The sequence below is a fragment of the Heteronotia binoei genome, chromosome 12 (genome assembly GCF_032191835.1).
Source record: "Heteronotia binoei isolate CCM8104 ecotype False Entrance Well chromosome 12, APGP_CSIRO_Hbin_v1, whole genome shotgun sequence".
In the NCBI taxonomy this organism is placed as follows: domain Eukaryota; kingdom Metazoa; phylum Chordata; class Lepidosauria; order Squamata; family Gekkonidae; genus Heteronotia; species Heteronotia binoei.
Window position 1 is genome coordinate 61,240,533 of NC_083234.1, and position 22,467 is coordinate 61,262,999.

The window sequence follows — 22,467 nt, forward strand, 5'->3', positions numbered from 1 at the left end:
GATTAATGTTCAAATTGCATGCATCCAGCGATGATCAGACTCTGCTTGCAAAGTGCTCCCTCATTTTTCTGTGTGTGAGAAAGATGAATATTGGCATCATCAGTAATCCTGTAAGGGCGATGCAGCAGCAGAGTTCTCACTTGGATGAATAAAACTCTACAGCACTGAAAGGGTTTGTTTTTCCCCCTTCCAAATTCTAATGGGCGACTCTGGCACTGGGCATGGTAGGATACATTACACATAGGGCTGCCAAGTTCCCGCTGGGGACAGGGGATCCCCCAGTTTGGTGGGCCCAAACCCACTAGGACAGAGCAGGCCTCCAGGGGGATCCCCACCCCCAAAGAGTCCCATTGCTGCGTGATGACATCACCCAGAAGTGACATCCTCATGCCATGCACATTGTGCTGCAAGTGCTCTCGGATTCATGGTAAAACTCTATGGTACCATAAAGTTTTTACTGCGAATCCTAGAGCGTTGCTCCAGGGATGCTCTAGGATTCATGATAAAACTGTGCGCCACAGTTTTACTGTGAATCCTGGAGCATCCGCAGCTCTATGTGCCCAGTGCAATGATGTCACTTCCAGATGACATCATCACACCACTTGCGCTATGCACGCACAAGGAAAAAGTCCCCTGCCAGAGCGGCAGAGAGACTTGACAACCCTAGTCACACAGCAGCTTTCCTCATGCTTGAAGATGTAGATATGGCACACTTTCAAGAGAGCGGCTTCTGGCATGATGTATGTAACTGTGGAAGAAAACAGGAAGCTTGTGTGTGCACAGCACTTCCTGTCTTCTGGCCCTTCTGTTGCACCCAGACCAGAACTTGTGAAAGGATTGCCAGCCTCCAGGTAGGGCATGGAGATCTCCCACTTTTAGAACTTATCTCCAGCTGGCAGAGACCAGATCCTGCTTTGAGAAAGGTGAATTCTGGAAAGGCTGCTTTGAAAGGTGAACTCTGTGTCATTGTACCATGCTGAGGCCCCTCCCCTCCCCACCCCAAACTGCACCCTCTCTGAGATTCACCCTCAAAGTCTCCAGGTATTTTCCAACACAGACCTGGCAACCCTACTTCCTTACCTCCCAGAAGATGTGCAAATGCTGGAATTGGCTGTTTCAAAGAAGCATGGAATCAGAAGGGGAGGGGGCAGCTATGCTTCCTGTTCCTTCCACATGTCCATCATGTTTGAACAGCTCCAAGAAGTTTTCAGTTTTGGAGTGTCCATTTAATTAACCTTGGAGGATGCATTTCTCCAACATTTTTTAGCAACATGGGAATCAACTATGGTCTGTTATTACATGACCCGGTAATATAGCTATCTGATCCATCCTTTCCCTCTACATTAGTGATGCTAGCACAGGAAGCAGTCTGGTCATTTGAGCGATTCTATTCCTAAAGTGAGTTGTGCGGGACCAGACAATAGCCAAGCAGTTCCCACACTACTCTGCCAATGATTCCTTGTTCCTCAGTGGCATTCCTCAGGGTAGGAGCATGAAAGTTTAAGGCTGGTTTGGACAACATGCCAACCCTTTGTGGGATGGGGCAAGGGGATTGTACCTAACCTCCTTGCCCACCTGCTCTGCTGGCCTTACCTCCAGCACCAGAGGGCATTCACATGTTGTTGTAATGTCTGACTGGACAAACATAAGCTTGCAAGTGCAGGTAGATCCTTGATTAAATCTAGGATTTCAGCTATGTATATGCCGTCTGTGCATGCCAAACCGGAAGCTATGGCAATGCACTGATGCCCTTTGGCATAAATGGCAGAACTAGTGTTCTGGGGAAGCTAGGCAATAATGAACATTCACTCCTCTTCCTCCCAGTACAAACCACAAGTATATCCCTGCATCTCATTCAGATATATCTGTCTTTTGGTGCAATAGAACTTTTTGTGTCCATTTCCACCAAGGGTGTGCAAGAACCCTCACGATGCTCTACTGACGTGTGCCTGATGTGTTAACACTCCTTTTGCCCTGTGTCTGTAGGCCACATAATGAAGATTTCAGTATGGATTCCTCCCTTTCACAGTAAGTTAGCTTCAAAATGCATGTGCTTCAAGATTGCATTTGGCCGTCACTAAGGGGAAACTTGTCAGTTGCTTGTGTTGGAGTTAACTGAGAAACTCCTGTTAGAATTAACTAAGAATTGTTTTAATTGTGTGTGTGTGTGTGTGTGAAGGAGCACAAGCTCTATCTACCCTGAATCTGTCTACCATGTAAACAGGTTTAAGAGTCTCTTCGCACCCCCAGAGAACTCTGGGAACTGTAATTCTGTGAGGAGGAAGAGCTTTTACGGAATTCTCAGCATTCTTTCAAAACTACAAGTCCCAGGATTCTTGGGTGAATGGGTAGCCACATAAAAATGACTGTTGACGCATTAGCCAAGGATGTGGGGAATGGCATGGAATGCTTCATTTCTTCCCCTGCTCATCAAACTTGACAGTCCTTAAGGTAGTGTTTGTTTATGTATTCCTCAGTGGTAATGCTTTCTGTGGTTGTGTGCTCTGGCTTCCTGCCATACAGCTTCTCGTAATGGTACCATTTTGTCATTTTCAGAAAGGAAATTCATCCTCATAATAATTAGGGGGGGGGGAGGAACATTGACAATTGTGTGCAAAAATATAGTTTATTGTTTTGTAGAAGATGTTCTCTTTGGAGGAATGAGATTCCAGCCATTTCTATGAAGCAGTTGGAGACGTAACTAAAAACAAACATTCTTGGCGAACAAATAGACCTTCAGGGGAACATTTCCATTTATCAAGGCTGTTTGTACCCAGTACTGAGCCTACTCCTGAAAAATTCAACTTCTCCTTGGTGACTCATTAACACATACTAGTCACCAGTTCAATACTGCAGTCGTTAAAGGATGAACATGCATGTGTGAATCACCTCTTATTTGCTTCATTCTGCGACCTGAACTACCAAGGCCATCTTCTGAAAAAAGGACCCATGAACTATGACACTGATCAGTTCCTTTGGTTGTTATCATTTCCTTCAGTGAAGTTATCCTTTTCTGCCATTGAAGTTAGGTAATGTCAGAACTCAGAGGTAGAGCCATGCTTTGCATGTAGATATAGGGTTGCCAACCTCCAGGTGAGGCCTGGAGATCTCTCACTTTTGCAACTGATCTCCAGCTGGTAGAGATCAGCTTACCTGAAGAAAATGGCTGCTTGGAAGGGGAGACTCAATGGCACTATCCCATGCTGAGGCCCCTCCCCTCCCCAAATCCTGCCCTCTCCTGGATTCATCCCCAATGTCTCCAAGTATTTTCCAACACAGACCTCGCAACCCTATGTAGAAGGTCCCAAATTCAACCCTTGCAGGTAGAAAGTCCCAAGTTCAATCCAGGTCAAAGGATATCAAGTAGTGGGAGTTGGGAAAGATCCCCTGCCTGAAACCTTGTAGACCCACTGCTGTTCAGAGCAGATAATTCAAGGCTACGTTGTCTGACTCAATGTGCGACAGTTTCATCCAGATGGGGGAATAGCCCTTTCTAAGTGTTGCACATTTTGCATATAAGAAAGTCCCTGTTCTGTCTCTGACTTCTGCAGTCACAAAACTGACGAACACCTTTGAGCAAAACTCTAGAGAACTGTTGTCAGTCAATGTAAGTATCAGGAGGTGCACCGGCATAAGACTGTTGCTTTGTGCGCCTTGGCTCTTACTTGTGCATGGAACCTTTGGTATGTATTTCCCGGAGGATCCTTAGTCCTGATCCTGCCATCTCTGACTGTTTCCAAACAGATGAAAGCCTCTTTAAAGCTCTCTCCTCTTGTGTAAACTACAGTGGCAGCTTTGCTGGGGTCTTCCCATGGATGTATCTCAGCTACTCACTCCTGTTTCCTTGCATCTCATTCTGCATATCGGAGTGGATGGAGGGGTGCAAAATGAGACTGCTGATAGAGCCTCTCTTCTACTTTGCACTTGGGAGGATGGAAGGAAAGAGCTTTTGGCCCCACCTCAGTTTGAAAGGGGCCAAGTTACACATCAGCAGGCCTTGAATTCAGCAGGAGCTCACAGGAGTGCAGCTCCTGAACCTTTCTGATGGCCCCCCTCCTCCTCCCCACCTACCTACCTTGTCCATTGAATAGTAGGTGCAGCTGCATCACAATTCCTGGATTAGGAGAGCAGGCAGCCAGCCAGCCACCAGGAGCTTTGCCACGCCCCCAGCAGCCCTCATTAACCCCTAGAGAAGCCCGCACCACCCTTTCTCCACTTCTTTTGTGATTGTGGGTGGCAGGTGGCTTGCTGGTCTTTTGACTGTGGAGGGGGGGAGGCAGCCCATCAGAGCCCCAGGCGAGCAAGGCCTGCTTGGACTGGCTGAAACTCTAGCCAGCCCAAGCAGGCTTCACTTACCCGGGGCTCTCCTTTCTTGTGTCAGGTTGCTTTTGGCTGGTTGGGGGGGCGGCATATGCTAATGCTATGCTAATGAGCTCCACCACCTATTTTTCTACAAAATTACCCTTGTACATCAGTGTAAGGGTTAAAGATGAGTCCTCATGCATGCTGTTCTGATCCCCTGAATTCCTATTTGGACTTATTTTCACTGTTGTGCAAATTGAACTTGTGACTCTCTATTTTCACATCGTTTGGTCTTTCTATGCACCAGTTTTCCCCCAAAAATATATATTCAGTTTGTGGTTGTTTGTATGTTAATATGTCATCAATATCCAGTATACTTATAAATGAAGGGGGTTTAAATCCACAAACTCTCTTCCACTGAGGAGTTTTGCACCATCCAGGGAAGAATCCCAAGGGAGTCATCGGGTCCAGCCTCTTGTACCAGTAAATGCACTGGATTCTGCCAGCTTTTCCATTTGAGCTCAGTGCAGCCCCACTCCAATGTGGCTTTTGCCCCCGTGGGTCCCATAATCCATGGCATAATTGTAGAGATCAATAAAAGCATCTCCTCCCTCTTCTGCCAGCTGGTAGGACCCAGCTCCTTGTAAACATGGTATTAAAAGTGGTATTAAGAACTGTGGGACATGCCTACCCAGTACAGAAAGATTTACCAAGCTAAGCATGAACAGCAGAGACCCATTCGCAGTCAGCAAAAATATGATTAGTCACAGAACAGAAAATGTTAGCTCACTCCCAGGACCTTGATAAAAAGACTCTGGATCCTGTCCCCCAGGCCAGATCCTGTTCCCTAGGCTTCCAGCTGCCCCTCACTAATCTAATGGATATTTGTCTTCCAAGTGAGTTCTCAGAAGCAGCCCATTTGGTTCACTAGCCGTAGGAATAATGTAGACCTGCACTGAGTTATTGGCGAATGCCGTGTTTGTAATTGATTGCAAGAAAGCTGCTGCTTTGTGGACAATAAAAGTTGCACTCGGCAAATAGATTTGGAAATTCATTGACTTATTACACGTCTTCAATACATTCGTGAAATATAGCAACAGTACTCTGGGATGGGGAATGTTACTGACTGTATAACACATTGGTTTTCTGCTGCGAAATGGAGCTATTTGTCCATGACAAGGTACTTGATAGAGCTGGTAGGCATTAAGTCAGCTATGATGAGGAAGTTTGGCGAGCAGCAGAAGTCCTTTTGGAGGGTGAAGGAGATGCTGGTCCAATTGTTCTATTTGCTAAAAGCCCCATCCTCCTTGCTTTTGCTACGAGTGTGTTTGTTCATTGTCAGCTAAACATTACTGTGAGACAAACTAGGTTTTTAAAAATTAATGTTTGGGGCTTATTTCTCAAATTCTTATCCGGCTATCTCCTGGATTTTGGACTTCTGGATTGCCTCATGGTCTTTGAAGAGCAGAATGAATGTTTTGGGACTCCATCACAGTAGGCATTAAGTCAGCTATGATGAGGAAGTTTGGCGAGCAGCAGTAGTCCTTTTGGAGGGTGAAGGAGATGCTGGTCCAATTGTTCTATTTGCTAAAAGCCCCATCCTCCTTGCTTTTGCTACGAGTGTGTTTGTTCATTGTCAGCTAAACATTACTGTGAGACAAACTAGGTTTTTAAAAATTAATGTTTGGGGCTTATTTCTCAAATTCTTATCCGGCTATCTCCTGCTTTTTGGATTTCTGGATTGCCTCATGGTCTTTGAAGAGCAGAATGAATGTTTTGGGACTCCATCACAGTTTTGTTTCTGATTTCCGAATTTCGTACAGAACCGCTTGTGGTTTGTCACAGATTTCAAGGTTTTTGTTCTACTCTGCTATCTTGATGTCTGCAGTAAGACGCTGTCAAAGAGCAATCCTGACATGATGATGTGGTGGGTTGTTTATAGCTGTAATAAATGGGAGTTGCTGATGCTGAAGTAATACATGCTGCCGGTTCTGACCCAGGTTAGAGCAGAAGGAATCCAACCCTGGATAAAGTTTTCCCACATGAATCACCCTCCAAGTGCCTTAACTCAAGTACTATGACAGTAGCAAGTTCCATTTTGCATGGCATTTTTACCAATGTGCCGGAGCACATATGTGCAACAATAAAATGCTGCACACAGAGAACCTTGATACCAACTTAACTTTGAAGGGCTGTATCAAGGTACAAAGGCAACACCTGTAGCCTACCAGACATGCTCAGGTTCCAAAAATAATTTTAGAAATTCCTCTATTCAAATGTAAATTCTGGGAAGTAAAACTCAGAAGGCAATTATGGAAACCCTGGCTTTCTAATATGAATAGGGCTGAAAATTTGTGACTGTAAGTACGGCACTGACCTCTAAAAGGGGACAAAGCAAGAGCTTTTTACTACTCTGACCTTTTTTTATTTATTTTTATTTATTTATTTAAGATTTATATCCCGCCCTTCCCACAAGTGGCTCCTACTGCTCTAGCAAGCACTGATCTCTAAAATGGGACATAGCAAGAGCTTTTTACTGCTCTGTCCCTTTTTTCTACTGCTCTAGCGAGCAAATCCCTGTTTTTCTCCCAGTTCAAAAGGAGAAGGAAGGTGGAGAAGGGTGATTGAGAGAGGAAGGGGGGTGCCTTGACCTGGATAGTCCAGGCAAGCCTGATCTCATCAGATCTCGGAAGCTAAGCAGGGTTGACTCTGACAAGTGCTTGGATGGGAGACCACCTTGGAATACCAGCAGTCAGGAGCTGGAGGCAAGCTTTACTTAGTCACCTCCCTGAATATCCTCCAGGCTCCCAGTAGCAGTCACCATGGCTTACAGGGGTGCACACACACATGCGCATATAATAATACAAAAATACCAAAAGAGAGAGAGGAGGGAATTGGAGTAGGAGAAGCCATAGTTGTGACATCTTATGACATTGTAAAGGCATATGAAGCACCTCCTGGTTGCCTCCTATCCGCACTACTATCTACATCTCTGTCTTAGGAGACCATGGAGGTTTTTACTAATGTCTCTGGGTTGTCTCCTGGCAACTTGAATTGGATGCGTAACTATTGCCACGTCCACACGACACCTATAAACCAGTCCTCAGCCTCTTTGTTTATTGTGGCTCCAAACCAAGAAAATCATTCAGGATTTCTCATCAAAAATTCTCAAATCTCACACTGAAGTATGCTTCTGAGGATTTGCTGGGCCATGGCTCATTGGTGGGGCTCCTGGTTTCTGTGCAGAAGGTCCAGGTTCAAGCCCTGATATTTCTAGTTAAAAGATCTCAGATAGCAGGTGTTGGGAAAGGCTTTTCTCTGTCGGAGACCCTGGAAGGACACTGGGATTCAGCAGTGAGCACAGGAAGCTGCCTTATACTGAATCAGACCATTGGTCTATCCATGTCAGTATTGTCTGCTCAGACTGGCAGCAGCCTTTCAAGATCTTTCCCATCACTTACTCCCTGACCATTTTAAGTGGAGATGCTGGGGATTGAACCTGGGACCTTCTGTATGCAATGCAGATGCTCTGCCACTCAGCCACAATCCTCCTGACCCCCAAGGTAGGGTTGCCAAGTCCCTCTGCCACTGCAACGGGAGACTGTTGTCTCGTGCATGCATAGCACATGCGGTGCGATGACATCACCCAAAAGTGACATAATCACACCAGGGATGGTGCAGCAGGGGCACTCTAGGACTTGTAATAAACCTCTATGGTACCATGGAGTTTTACTGCAATTCCTAGGGCGTCACACTGGGGACACTCTAGGATTTGCGGTAAAACTCTGTGGTATCAAAGAGTTTTTACCGCAAGTCCTAGAGCGTCTCCAGCATGATGACATTGCTTCTGGGTGACATCATGGGGGATGGCACACGGTGATGGGGCTCTTTGGGGGTGGGGATCCCCCTGACAGCCTGCTCCCTGCCAGTGGGTTGGGGCCCTCCAGATCAGGGGATCCCCCACTCCCGGTGGGAGCCCTACCAAAGGGGGATAATTACACTGGAGAGTCACTGTCAATCTGAGTAGACCCGGGGTGGGGGTGGGGAGGAAGAAACTTGCAATGCCTTGCCATTTCATGTTTTCCTAGACTCAGAAGAGCATTTTATATTTTAAGTTTCTGCTGTGACCTTGTGCTTTTTCTTGTTTTATTTTTAAAAATTGCATTGCCAAATTTATTTTCCATTTTAAACAAAATATCTCAAAAGTTCTAAGCATGTTTATATTTTAAGTATAAAAATGTATTTAATTGTGTTTGCATTCTTTATAAAGTTTATATCTCCACCACCTGGCATTACATTTTATGACACATGTAACCTGGCCCTGCAAAGTCCCATTTATGTCTGATCTGGCCCTCGTAACAAATGAGTTTGACACCCCTGAGCTAGGAGGTTAGTCTGGCAGAGAGATGCTGGGCCAGGAGCAGTCTCTTTGTTGCTGCAACAGAGGACAGGAGCAGGCCAGCAGTGCTCAACCACTTGCAGGCTTCCTAAATGGGCAGTCTGTGCCGCTGGGCCTTTACAGACCCTAATGAGGGGAGAGCAAAAGTGATAGTGAGGAATGCTTTTAAGTGCCGGCCACCTCTTAGAGTCTTCCCTGATATATTCTATCTCCTTGCAGAAAAGACTCTTCCATCCTGTCTCTCTTTCCTGTTTTTTTTCCTCCCACCATGAATATAAATCATTGCAAAGTTGAAGACATTTTGGCACCCTCACCTGGCTCTTTCCCAAGCTCTGGCAAATCTCTGAGCACTACATTTTAATCAGTCTTCTCAACCCTCTTGTTCCTTTCTCTTCTCACTGTCAGCTGAAATTCTCCTCCCAAGTTTCTCCCTGGATTTTGCATTTCTGAATTGCCTGGTTGTCTTTCCAAAGCACAGGGCAGGCAATAGAAATCTCCATTATTCTGTGCTCTTTTTCCCAGATTTTGTACAGAGCCCAAAAAAGTTGCTGCTGTGACTCAATGGATGTCCTTTTACCCACGATCCATAACCAAATTCTACAGGGACCATGGTGTCTGGAGAACCGTCTTCTCCTGTATGTTCCTGCCCAGGAATTAAGATTTTTTAAAAAGTTATTATTTGATTTAAATCCCATCCTCCCCTGCAAGTGGGCTCTGGGCAGGTCACAACCAACACTCCCTCTAAGCTGTAGAGTCTTGTAAGCAAAATTCTACTTCATGAGCTACTAATGTTAAAGTTGTGAGCTACTGCATAAATTAGTTTGCTCTAGGGCCATTTTCCCTGAGCTAAGGCAAAAGTATGTGAGCCACAGGTTAAAAAACTGTGTGCTAGCTCACACTAATTCAGCTTAGAGGGAACAATGGTCACAACATCATAGGGAGAGGCCCCATCAATCAAATATGCTAATTTAGTGGGTACACGAGATAAGGCCTTAATCAGGGCTTTTTTTGTAGCAGGAACTCCTTTGCATATTGGGCCACGCACCCCGATGTAGCCAATCATAGAATCATACAATCATAGAGCTGGAAGGGACCTCTAGGGTCATCTAGAACTTACAGGGCTCTTATTGCAGGGCTTACTGTAAACTCTTAGCTACATCAAGAGGGTGTGGCCCAATATGCAAAAGAGTTCCTGGTACAAAAAAAGCCCCGGGGCCTTTTCAGGGGCAGCCCCACAGTTATGGAACAACCTCCCCAGAGAGGTGCACCTGTCCCCTCACTTTTAGTCTTCAGGAGGCAGCTGGGAATGCTTTTATTTAGGACAACATTTGATTAAAAGACTGCTCTTCGTTAAATTTGGAAAATAACTTTTGGTTTTTTGGTTTTTATGTATGTATTTTATTAATAATCTAAGCTGCCTTGAGCTCCATTGAAGGAAAGCCGACTAATAGATATTTTAAATAAACAGATCAGTGTGCTAGTGAAACTGGTGCCATGAGCAAAAGCAATCTTGATATAGTCAAATTTCATGGCAATTTCAAGGTGCGCACGCAGAACCAAAAGAACCTGAATGCAACTGTATCAAGTCTGCTATAATTTATTGTGATTTTATTATTCATGTTGTACTCTGCTCTGAGCCCCTATGGGGAATGTGCGGAATATAAATACATAGATAATAATATAATGCAGGGGGAGGGGGTTGTGATGTGCCTGTATACATTTAGTAACATGTCGGGATACGCAAACAAAAAGATGCACCAACCTGGAGTTTAATTTTGGGAATTATCCTAGTTAAACTGGAATTAAGGAGCACAGAATGAAATTCTGGAACAATAAAAGCAAAGACCCACCTTTTGGTGCTCAGCAGAGAGTGCCAACCATCAACATTTAATGGGTCTGACCAATATAACTATTTTCTGTTGGGTGGCCAGCTTGTTGTCTGTGAAGCTGGGCAACCAGAGATTCCGTTAGGCACCACCCACAATCCCCCAGAGGCTACCTGTTGTTCCGCCCCTCCCTGTCAGCATCATGACTCCACCCCTGAGTCTGACCTACCATATGTCCTTGGCTGCATCCCCTTCTATCCCTGGCCAATGAGAGGCCACAATTGTTAAAATATGGCAGCTGTAATTTCTTATTTTATGTTTTGCAAAAACATTTCCTAAAAGTAGCAGTTCTCTTACAAAGAAATTTCAAAGGGGGATTAGAAAGAGAGACTGCTAAATTGAAACTGATAATGAACATTAGAGAAGCCATGTTGGATCAGGCCAATGGCCCATCCAATCCAACACTCTGTGTCACACAGTGGCCAAAAACCCCCAGGTGCCATCAGGACGTCCATCAATGGAGCCTGGACACTCAAAGCCCTCCCACTGTGCCCCCCCCAAGCACCAAGAATACAGAGCATCACTGCCCCAGACAGAGAATTCCAATAATACGCTGCGGCTAATAGCTCAAGACCGTGCATCCACTTGGATTGAATCAAGACCTAGGCTTCCTGTCTCATTACCAGTGTTGGTTTCCCCATGTCTATTATCGCTCTGCATATCACACCTAATCCAAGCACACCTTCTATTGGCATTTGCCTGCTAATGTCATTTGGCATCTGAAATCACTCCACTTTCCAATAGATAGGACAGATGGACTCATATTTTAGCTGTTTCTGAAGAAGTGAGCAGTGACTCATGAAAGTTCATACCCTACCACAGATGTTGTTAGTCTTTACGGTGCTACTGGACTCTTACTCTTTTCCACTGCTTCAGACAGACTAACATGGTTACTCATCTTAATCTTCTTCCTGGGTATACTGGACTAGTATATTTCGGCAAGACTTTGTGCTATGCTCTCCCTGATGTACTAGTTGATGGTGTCCAGACTGGGTGTGTTTATGGAGGGAAGGATTCAGACCCTCCCCTTACCCTACTTGAAGAGGTGCAGTCCAGATTTTGACCACCCCATTTAATTTTACAGCTTGTGGTGAGGTGAAGGTACTCTATGCATACAAACCCACAAAGCTTGCCCAAAAACCAGAGCATCGTCATGTGACATCCTCGGCACACTAATGTGCATGGCACGATGATGTCACCTGGAGGTGATGTCATAGTGTTGCCAACATACTCAGAGGGACATCTGCTTTTAAATGTATCCCTCTGCTTAAACCTTAGTGCTGCAAAAAGCATACATGGGTGAAGCTGGATGAATCCTGGGATACCTTCAACCTCACACTTGGAGGTGTGTTATTTTTCTGGGTGTGGAGGTCATGTGTTGTATGGGGAGTTGAATTAACTGTTTCCATGGGGCTTTTCCAAAGATGGGAAGAAGTGGATAGGTAAAGAAGTGAACATGACTGGAAGAAGAGGAGGAAGAGGAAAGAGAGTTTTTTGGATTAGCAATCTAATCTGTGCAAATTTATTCAGGAGTAAATCCTGTGTGTGTGTGTGTGTGTTTTTTATAAAAATAAACTTTATTGAGCTGTAATATTCTAGTTACATCCAAAGCTATGAGATGGAAGTTTTAAACCGCTTATACCACATAATTTCAGATCCCCTAAAAGAGAAGATCTTTGTCTGCATACATACATGACAAGCTTACTAATAACAATAACCAGTACAAACCAGTAAACAAACAAAACAGTTAGAACAATTAAATTAAAACCAATTGCACAGTTGATTTAGTTAAAGAAAAGCAAGATTACCGTTAAATATATAAACTCATTCTCAATTAATAAAAAGCAAAGTCTAAGTACTTATGTGGTACTTTGAGCTCAGGTATTTGATCAGATTGAATAAAATCAAAAAATCCAAACCATTTTTTTAGAAATGTATCTTCCTTGTTTCCAGAAGAATCCATTTTAACTAAATTTGAAGCTATTTTATCCATCACAACTATATCCCATATCGTTAAGTACCATTTCCGAATTGAGGGGACTGCCTTAGATTTCCATATTTTAGCTAATAACAATTATCCTGTTGAATCCAAGGAATTGAGCAGTTCAGATTCAAATCCTGTTGAATCCAAAGAAATGTTGAAAAGTAGGAATTCGACCCTCTCTTCATCACCTGTTACAATTTATTTTTCCTGACCTCCTAATGGGCCTACCATGTCCTTATTCTTTTTCTTACTTTGAACATAAGAAAAGAACCCCTTTTGTTGTTTTTAGCGTCTTTTGTTTGCCTCAGCTCATACTGAACGTTAGCTTTTCTAATTCTTTCTCTATAAGCCTATGGAGTCCTATGAGAAAAATTCTATTTTGTGAGCTACTGGCATTAAAGCTGTGAGCTACTGCATAAATTAGTTTGCTCTGGGGCCATTTTTCCTGAGCTAAGACAAAAATGTGTGAGCTGGAGGCTTAAAAACCATGAGCTAGCTCACACTAACTCAGCTTAGAACACTGCTTAACATTATGATTTCTTTTTTCCAATTTATCCTGACAAGTTTTGTAGCAGGCCACTACATCAACCATCCAACCATTCTAGAGTTGAGATGGATTCTGTGGTTGTGGTTCTCCATTATTAATGCAAATGTTTTCAGCGAGGTGGGTGATGCCATTTCAGAACTGACACTTTTGTACAGCAGCGTTTAATTTTCTCCAACTCTGATAAATCGAAATCTCTCCCATGAACACCTGTAATAGAACACCAGTCCCCTCTTGTGGTCCTTTGGGGAAATGCTTAAGAAAGACAGAAAGCAATTGCCTTGTGCCTCCAACTCAGGCAGCATCCCCATTTGGCTTGCTTTATTTCCCAAGTGTGGTGCCTGAAGTGGCTGGATTTATCTGAGTCATCTTGAATTGGGAATAATTTACTCCAGTAAACCAAAATTCAGTTTGCTTACTTTGAGGATTTTTAGTTGCATTTGGTTGGAGTGAAAAGCTGGACACGGGCAGCTGGAATGTAAGGCCTGGTTCACACATGCATTACAGTGAAGTGGGAGGATGCGGAGGTAGTAACATTGCCTGCACCGCTCTATGCTTCAGATGATGGAATCCACCTTGCAAAAAAAAAAAAAAATACTTGATGCAATAAGAGAACTAGCACAACAGGGAGAAAGATTATTTTCCTCCTGGCTTTGCTCACTGTTGTGCTTGCAGGGAGTTTTGAATGTAGAGGAACATCTGAAACCTTGATGCTTCACTTGCAGTCCACAGGAATAAAGGCCATTCTTAACGACACAAGTGGGAGAGGCCAAAGAGAGTGGGAAGTTACATGGCAACGGCCACTGCCCTATAGTGTGTGCAACTCATTTCCTCCAAAATATGTGGCAGGGCATGTTAGTGTCTGGAAAAAGCTACAAGTCAAGTTCACATAATACAAGGCTTCAGCAAATTCCAAATACCCACCTAGAGAGGAGGTGCCCCTATGTGTCTGCATGATGTACTGCTCTGGCCTTGCTTTTATGCAGTCAGCCCCTCTGCTGTCTTGCACCATGGGAGGGACGGCAGCCAAGAGGCAGAGCGTTTGCTTTGCGCATAGAAGGTCCTGGGTTCAATCTTGACATTTCTGTTTAAAAAGGATCAGGTGCAGGTGACAAGAAAAGCCTCTACCTTGTGCCTGGAGAAACAACATTAGTCAGACCTGACCAATGGTCTATGTATAATGCAGCTTTTTGGGCATTAAATTGCAGGAGATTTGCAAAGACAGGTGCCTGTTCTGTTTCTGCCTGAGTCAGTGTTCTGCCTTCACATTCTTTTGATCATTAACTCTCATAGAACCAGAAAACACAGAGTCTTTTAATAGAGGATTGTTCTTATGTCTTCACACACAAAAAGATAAGAGAGCCAGCTTGGTGTCATGGTTAAGTGTGCGGACTCTTATCTGGGAGAACTGGGTTTGATTCCCCACTCCTCCACTTACAGCTGCTGGAATGGCCTTGGGTTAGCCATAGCTATTGCAGGAGTTGTCCTTGAAAGGGCAGCTGCTGTGAGAGCCCTCTCAGCCCCACCCACCTCACAGGGTGTCTGTTGTGGGGGGAGAAGATATAGAAGATTGTAAACCGCTCTGAGTCTCTGATCCAGAGAGAAGGGCGGGGTATAAACCTGCAGTCGTCGTCTTCTTCTTTAGAGTTGTAAGAGTAAAGCATGCCTTTCATTTGAATTCAGAAAAAAAGTGTGCTTCCATGGTCAGTGAAAACTTCACAATAAAGGTATGACGCTGCACACTATGTAGTAGTGGTCAGTTCCGCGTTTGTATTGTCTGCTTCCAACCAAAATAATTGCACTGGTGTATGCACAGAGCTTTTGAAAGACTGCTGTGAATTGGCATGGGCAAGTCCTGGCACTGGAAGTGGATGGCCTGATAGCCAAAAGATCTTCAATAGGCACTAATATTTCCAAGCACCGCAGGCAGAATCAGTGATGCTCATGGCTATAAATGCAGGTTATATATTTTGGTTACAGGAATCTGAAATTTTAAACACAAGTTTTGTCGGAGCGCTCATGGAGGGGAGCAGTGAAGTTTGCTTGGGGTTAGTCTAACGCCCCTTTTTAATGCCCTCAGAGCCTGCAGCCGTTGCTTTCTCCTGTGGCAGAAAGTTCCGTAAACTAATTATGCATTGAGGGACTGACTCTATAGGGAACGGAAGATGCCGTTATTGATGAGAGACAGTAAATAAGGGTGTGAGCTATGAGCCAGCAAATCTGGGTTTGAATTTCACTGCCTCCGTAAACTTTGTTAGATGGCCTTCGGATAGCATTAAAGCAAAACGCACAGTCATTTCTCATGTTCATTTAAAGGAGGTTGTTGATTCATTTCCCTATTTCAGTGTTGTGTATCATTTCTGGCTTACGCACTGTTCAGAGAGGCTGCCGGTTTTCAGGACCTCATTTTATGCTGCGCTGATAGCAATGATTTATCCTCCATTTAAGCTCAAACCAAGGGTAGGACCATGTTCTGGCTCCTGAGACCAGCTACTGCCAGAACTAGCACTGGTACAAAATGTTCTTCCTGTATACAATAAGGTGACAGGAAAGTCTCCCCCCACAAAGCAGGATGACTGACAGATAGACTGGGTTTTGTCATGCTTCTGAAGCAACTCTGAGTGGCTTATGGATGTCTCTGGAATGAGATGCCACATCCGGTTACTATTTATTTATTTAAATGTATAGGGACGGTGGCTCAGTGGTAGAGCATCTGCTTGGGAAGCAGAAGGTCCCAGGTTCAATCCCTGGCATCTCCAAAAAAGGGTCCAGGCAAATAGGTGTGAAAAACCTCAGCTTGAGACCCTGGAGAGCCGCTGCCAGTCTGAGAAGACAATACTGACTTTGATGGACCAAAGGTCTGATTCAGTATAAGGCAGCTTCATATGTTCATATATCCTGCCCTCCCCACAAGCAGGTACAGGGCAGATCACAAAACCAGAATCTAAACATATCAAAAAGTTTCAACACATATTAAGTATGAAACTATAATATAATGGGTTCAATGCAAGGAGAAGACCCGGTTGCAGTGATTATAGCTCTCTTACAGCGTGGTAATGGCTGAACTAGAAGACTACTCAACGGGGCCAACTATATACACTTCAGGGTTCCCGTGCTAGGATGCCATTGGTTCATTCAAACCAGTAGGAGGCCCATGATTGGAGCAGGGCAGCAGGGATTTGGATCTGCTGCCCGTTGTTCCTGAGTCCCCAAGCTCAGTCCTTAAGGCTCCAAAGAGCCAGGCAGGAACACACACAATAATATTCACATTAGTCCATATACGCAACAGAAACATAACACAGTTAAACCCATTTAAAGCAGCGGGGATTAAAACTATTTGTCCATATGCAAAGATTTTCAGCCGGTGCCTTTGGTCTCTAGATTGTCTTAGTCTGGGCCACACAAAGATGGAGAGCTTCAGCAGGGGAGGATGGCTGTTTTATTGAACACTTGCCTCCTCAGCCAAAGGGCATGTGGGGAACCTTGGGGAATTTGCCTTGTATACCTGAGTCCCACCTTTATCTGGGTGGCCCAATTTCATCAGATCTTGGAAGCTAAGCAGGGCCAGCCCTGGTTAGTACTTGGATGGCAGGCCAATAACTGGATTTATACCCCATCCTTCACTCGGAGACTCAGAGCAGCTTACAATCTCCTTCCCTTCCACTCCTCACAACAGACACCCTGTGAGGGAGGTAGGACTAGGAGATCTTGAGAAAACAGCTCTGAGAGAACTGACTGACCCAAGGTCACCCAGAAGCTGTATGTGGAGGAGTGGGGAATCAAACCCTGTTCTCCAGATTAGTGTCCACCACTCATAACCACTACACCAAACTAGCTAAAGAAAGAGCAGGGTTTTTTGGGGGGGTCTGCAATAAGTGGCTGTGATTTGGTAATGCTTTCCACCACCACCTGGCAGCATTCTTGTCTCACTGTTTCCAGTTGCATGCCAGCAGTAACCTTACTGAAAGTATCCAATTATGCACCAAATATATGTACCTTTTCCCCATGGTATTTTCTATCTACGGTAGACAACTGGAAACATTTGTTTGCAATGTTAATGTGGTTGATCTATAAACAGTTGCGCAAGAGGGAGATTTCTTCCAGAATGTATGTAACCAAACTGCCTGTGTTATTTTTTGTATCAAACCAGGTGAAAATTCAGATGAGAAGTTTTATCATGTATATAATGATTATTACAACAATTCGGTTGTTTTGTTTTATTGACTGGATCTTGAAGTGCTACCATTTGTTGCTTGTGATACAAATGTATTTTTGTTTTGTTTAAGTTAAAAAGCCATTTTAAAAAGTAACGCCTGACCAAGACCACAAATGAGGGGTGCTTCCAAAACGTTCGTCTACATTTCTCCTCAGATCTTGTTTCTGATGTATTGGGGATGCTTCCCTAGGCTGTGTTTTCCCGGTTTGGTATGGAGCACTCGATAGCCTCTCTTGGGTCCTTCCATTAGCATAGTCCCCCCTCCCCTCCCCCCCCCCCCCCCCCCCGCCGTAAGCTACTGATTCTGATGCTGGCTAATTTTGTCTGGTCTCCTTTATCCTCCCTCAGGGTTCAAGTCGAGTTTTACGTGAACGAAAACACATTCAAGGAGCGCCTCAAGCTGTTTTTCATCAAGAACCAAAGATCCAGTAAGTGTTTTGCGCTGACCCATTCCTTTTCATTAATGTTTGTTTCTGTATCTTTCTGTATCCATTTAGAACAAAAAGATGACATTGGACCAAAGCACATGAATAGAGTTTGTCCGCTCATGGAAGGCATCACAGAGATGCTGCCTTATGCTAAATCAGAGAGGTCCATCAAGGTCAATATTGTCTACGCAAACTGGCAGCAGCTCTCCAGGGTCTCAGGCAGAGGGCTCGCATATCCCCTGCTGCCTGGATCCTTTTAACTCAAGGGTGTCAAACATGCAGTTTGGGGTCCAAATCAGGCCCCTGGAAGGCTCCTATCAGGCCCCCGAGCAACTGTCTGTCATCTGCTTCCTTTTCCCTCTCTCTTGCTTCCTTCTGCATAACAGCTTGCTTTGCAAGGCTTGCTCAATTGCTCAGGAGCTACAGAGCAAAAGCTCTATTTTCTCTGTTGACTGAGGCTCCTCCTTTCCCAGTCCCCTGGGGAAAGAAGGAAGGAGCCGGAGTCTTCTTTGCCCAGTTCCTTGGATCCCATGGGAGAAATACAAAGACCAATAAGTGCTAATGTTTTAAGCATTTTTTAGGTTTTAAGAAAATATATCTCTGCTCCCTAATCTCAAATAGATACACACATGGCCCAACCCAACATGGCCCGGCCCCTCAAGGTCTCATTTATGTCAGATCCGGCCCTCATAACAAATGAGTTCGACACTCCTGTTTTAACTGGAGATAAAGCTGGGACATAAAGCTGGGCTCTTCTGCAAGTTAAGCAAAAGCTCTACCACTAAGCCATGGCCTTTTCCCATAAGTCCTCTACTCTTGGAAGGTTTCACTTGGCTCATGGAGGGGGCCTTGCCATGAGTGAGCAGAAGGGCCTGATCTTGCCCTTCATTAACAACAACAAAAACGTTGTTGTTGTAGTAGACTGATAAGGGTGCAGTTGCTGTTGCATAAACAGCAGATCTCAAATGTCAGCTTTTTATAAAAGAAGGTTACAGGGAGTAGGTGGAAGCCACTAAGCGCCCAGCTGTTTCTTAGATGTGCCAAAGCTGATGGTAGATTTTGTTCCCCATCTGGCCACAGCAGGAGTCAAATTGACAGAGCTGACCTGTTTGATTGATGGGGCCTAGGTTTTTTTTAACAGCTGGTGGATGTGGTAGGTTGTTTGATGTGGAGAGTGATTCATCCATTTTCAAACACTTATGCTTATGAACTTTTGTGATGTGTTATTGCCACTAACTACCTAGCCTAGCACACTGGAAGACTTTCTTTTCTGTTCCTCAGAGAGTTCTGCTGAGGAACAATACTGCCATCTACTGGTTTCTAATATTTCCAGCCTTTGGTGACCAGGTCTTTGTGTTCATCTTGCTTGTGTATGAACTTGTAGTCTTGTTTCACTGCTTTGGAAATAATTTTTGTTTAATTGGGTGGGAGGAGTGAGAGGGGGAAGTCGCCAGACAACTTTTGTACACTATTTTTTTTTGGGGGGGGGAGGGAGTTATTTGGCTTTTCTTGCTCTCAAGTTTTTGCTCTCAGCCGACTTATGGCCATCCCAGAGGGTTTTCAAGGCAAGAGACCAACAGAGTTGGTTTGCCGTTGTCTGGCACTGTCTAGCAAACATGGAATTTCTTGGAAGTCTCCCATCTAAATATGACCATAGTTGACTCTGCTAAGCTTCCAAGATCTGATGAGATCAGGCTTCTCTGGGCTATCCAGGTCTGGCCTTAGAGTAGCTAAAGGTGAAAAGGCAAAGGTAGTCCCCTGTGCAAGCACCAGTCATTTCTGACTCTGGGGTGATGTTGCATCACGTTTTCATGGCAGATTTTTTTAACAGGGTGGTTTTCCATTGCCTTCCCCAGTCATTTACACTTTACCCCCAGCAAGCTGGGTACTCATTTTAGCAATCTCAGAAGGATGGAAGGCTGAGTCAACCTGGAGCCAGCTATCTGAACCCAGCTTCTGCCGGGATCGAACTCAGGTTGTGAGCAGAGCTTGGACTGCAGTTCTGCAGCTTACCACTCTGCACCACAGGGCTCTTCCTTAGAGTAGTTACAACTATGCAAAGGTTCACTCTAGGAATTGTGTATGTAAATGAATTGGAAATGTTCTACCCCAGATCTCCCCACCTAGGATTTTGTAAATTCTCAAATACTTGAACAGGCCAATTTCCCCATCTCCCTCTTTTGATGTTTAATTGATTCCCACCCCCACCCCGGGCAGGGGGCTGGGGGTAGGATTGCAAGCTCCTTGTCGGGAAACCCCTAGAGATTTGGGTTGGAGCCTGGGGAGGGCAGGGACCTCAGTGGCATAGAAAACATCCATTTTCTCCAGGGGGACTGAACTCCGTAGTCTGGAGATGAACTGTACTTCTGGGGGATCTCCAGGTCCCACCTGGAGGCTGGCATCCCTATTTTTCCTTTGTCATTTAAAAAAAATGAAAATACCTTCCCCCAAAGATGCTTTAAGCCTTTTCCGGGGGGGGGGGATCTGGCACAATACCATTTCCCCCCCAGTCAGGGTTTAAAGGAGGGGGGACATGATTCTGATTGGGGAAATGATGCAAGGGGGGGAGAGTTAGATCCCTTCCCTGTGCTGCAGCTGTGATTCGTACACCCCCAGTTCATTGTTAGGGCCAAATTTCTGGAGTTCCAGTTACAGACCCTCCAGCACTCCATGTAACTGTGGCCACATAGAAGGGCAGATTTGTTTATTTCTTTGCCACATCTCCCCCCTCCAGAGAGAGCAGGTTGATAAAAGTTGGCTGAAGCTGCCAAACAGAGCCTGAAATAATATTGAAACACTGAACTGCACATCTTTGTTTTCTGGATTGACCTTTTGTGTGTTTGCTAGTGTGGGGGATGAGAGGGGTGCAGCTTAAGAGCCTTGAGCAAGCTCTGCTTGAACCTTTTCAGTGCGGGGGCAATCGTTGCTCATGACCCGGATCAAGGATCCTCAGGCAGGTTTGCTATAATAAGCAGAAGAAATTATTGTGTGTGTTTGTTCTCCTGACAGTGCTACAATGGGTGTTTTGAATGCTGTTGAAAGCAGATGTGCCCTGAAGTCAACATATTTTTAATGAAAATTTTTGGGGGTTGCATGATTGGATTCCGCCCCCCCTCCCCTCTCCCTGTTTATCTGAAGAGGCTTTAAAAATAAAATATTCCTGATGCAGTGAATTTTGTTCACGATGAAGCACAAATGTCTTCTTAATCATCTAGTGAGGTATAGAGAGGTTTTGGGGTTATGTAGGTGAACGGTTTGAGTCACTGCCTGAAATTCATGATTACCAAGTAGAGGCCAACAGGCCAGTTGACTGAAGCTGAGTTACAGAAGAAGAAAAAAATTCTGGTCGAATATCCAGTTAGCAGGGTGGGGGTTTTTTTGAGCAGGAATGCATAGGAACACAGTTCTAGTGGGCTTGGCATCGGGGTATAGCCTGCCTAATATGCAAATGAGTTTCTTCTGGGCCTTTTCTACCAAAAGCCTGTATGAAACAATGGTGGTCAGGGGGTGTGGCCTAATATGCAAATAAGTTCCTGCTGGGCTTTTTCTACAAAAAAGCCCTGCCAGTCAGTCATAGAGAATAATGGCTCTCCCTTTTTTTTCTTTATTCTTAGCATTTTTATTCTTTACTACCTTTTTACAATTCTTACTTTTTTATTCTTTAGGATGCTCAGAGCTGCCCCATATTTAGGCTTGCCAGCTCCAAGTTGGGAAATACTTGGAGGTTTTGGGGGTGGAGCCAGAGGAAGGCAGGGTTTGGGAGGGGAGGGACTTCAATGGGGTACAACGCCATAAAGTCCACCTTCCAAAGCAGCCAGTTTCTCCAGAGGAACTGATTTCTGTAGCCCAGAGATCAGTTGTAATAAGTGGAGATCTCTAGCCAGCACTTGGAGGTTGGCAACCCACCCCATATTTAAGAAGCAGAGATCCCAAGCCCTGATTCCTTTGCCTCTACCTGCAGGGGTGATATGGGTCAGAGAGACAGGGCTTTTGTAGTGGTGGCACCTGGCATTTAGAATGAGGCTCACTTTGGGCCTACTTTACTGTTCAAAACATGTCTTTTTATGTAGGCTTTTTTCTTAGAGGTTCAGTTTTTCTTTTTTTTTATTGCCTGCTTCTAGTCTGTTTTATGGATTTCATTTGAAGATTGCTACTAAATGTTTTATGCTGTTTTTATGGCTCATTTTCATGTTGATGGCCATGTTGTTGTTGTGTTTATGATTTTATTGTGTTGTTTTTATTTTGCAAACTCCTTGAACAAATCTCTGGAGAAATGCTATGCATAAATAGAGCTCTGAGAGCAGCTTTTTAGGCACATCCCCCTAATAGAGGCACTCTGCTCCTGGTCACATAACTGTTGTTATCAGGAGCCGGCAAAGTACTAACATGCTCCCTCTGTTCTCTTCTAACCTAACTTCCCTCTTCCCTTCCCTTCTCAACATTAATCTCAGTGTTTGCATTACATACACACTGGCCAAGCCAAAGGTAATGCATGTTTGACAGCACACTTGGGATGGCATATTGAGGAATGAGGGATTGTGGGAAGGAAGGGAAACAGGGAACAGTAATCTCCTCTCTCAACAGCTGATACCAGTTAAGATCCCTGCTCATCTTGTTCAGACTATCTCTAGTTAAGAATGCAATCAAATTTTGCTTTTGTTTTGGAAATTCCCATTTTAGTTTTGATCCTGCCCCCCCCCCCCCCGTG

At 44.6% G+C, this 22,467-nt stretch overlaps 1 protein-coding gene across 3 annotated transcripts in view; it reads left to right on the forward strand.

The window, feature by feature from the left end:
- The window catches only part of KCNT1 (potassium sodium-activated channel subfamily T member 1), a 226,893-nt gene that overhangs the window by 108,245 nt on the left and 96,181 nt on the right, over window positions 1-22,467 (forward strand). For 2 of the 3 annotated variants that reach the window (XM_060251560.1, XM_060251559.1), the window contains exons 2-3: window positions 1,987-2,028; window positions 17,680-17,759. In XM_060251560.1, the coding sequence (XP_060107543.1) occupies window positions 1,987-2,028; window positions 17,680-17,759 (122 nt within the window). The remainder of the gene's footprint in view (window positions 1-1,986; window positions 2,029-17,679; window positions 17,760-22,467) is intronic. The other variant, XM_060251558.1, reaches the window with a different exon arrangement.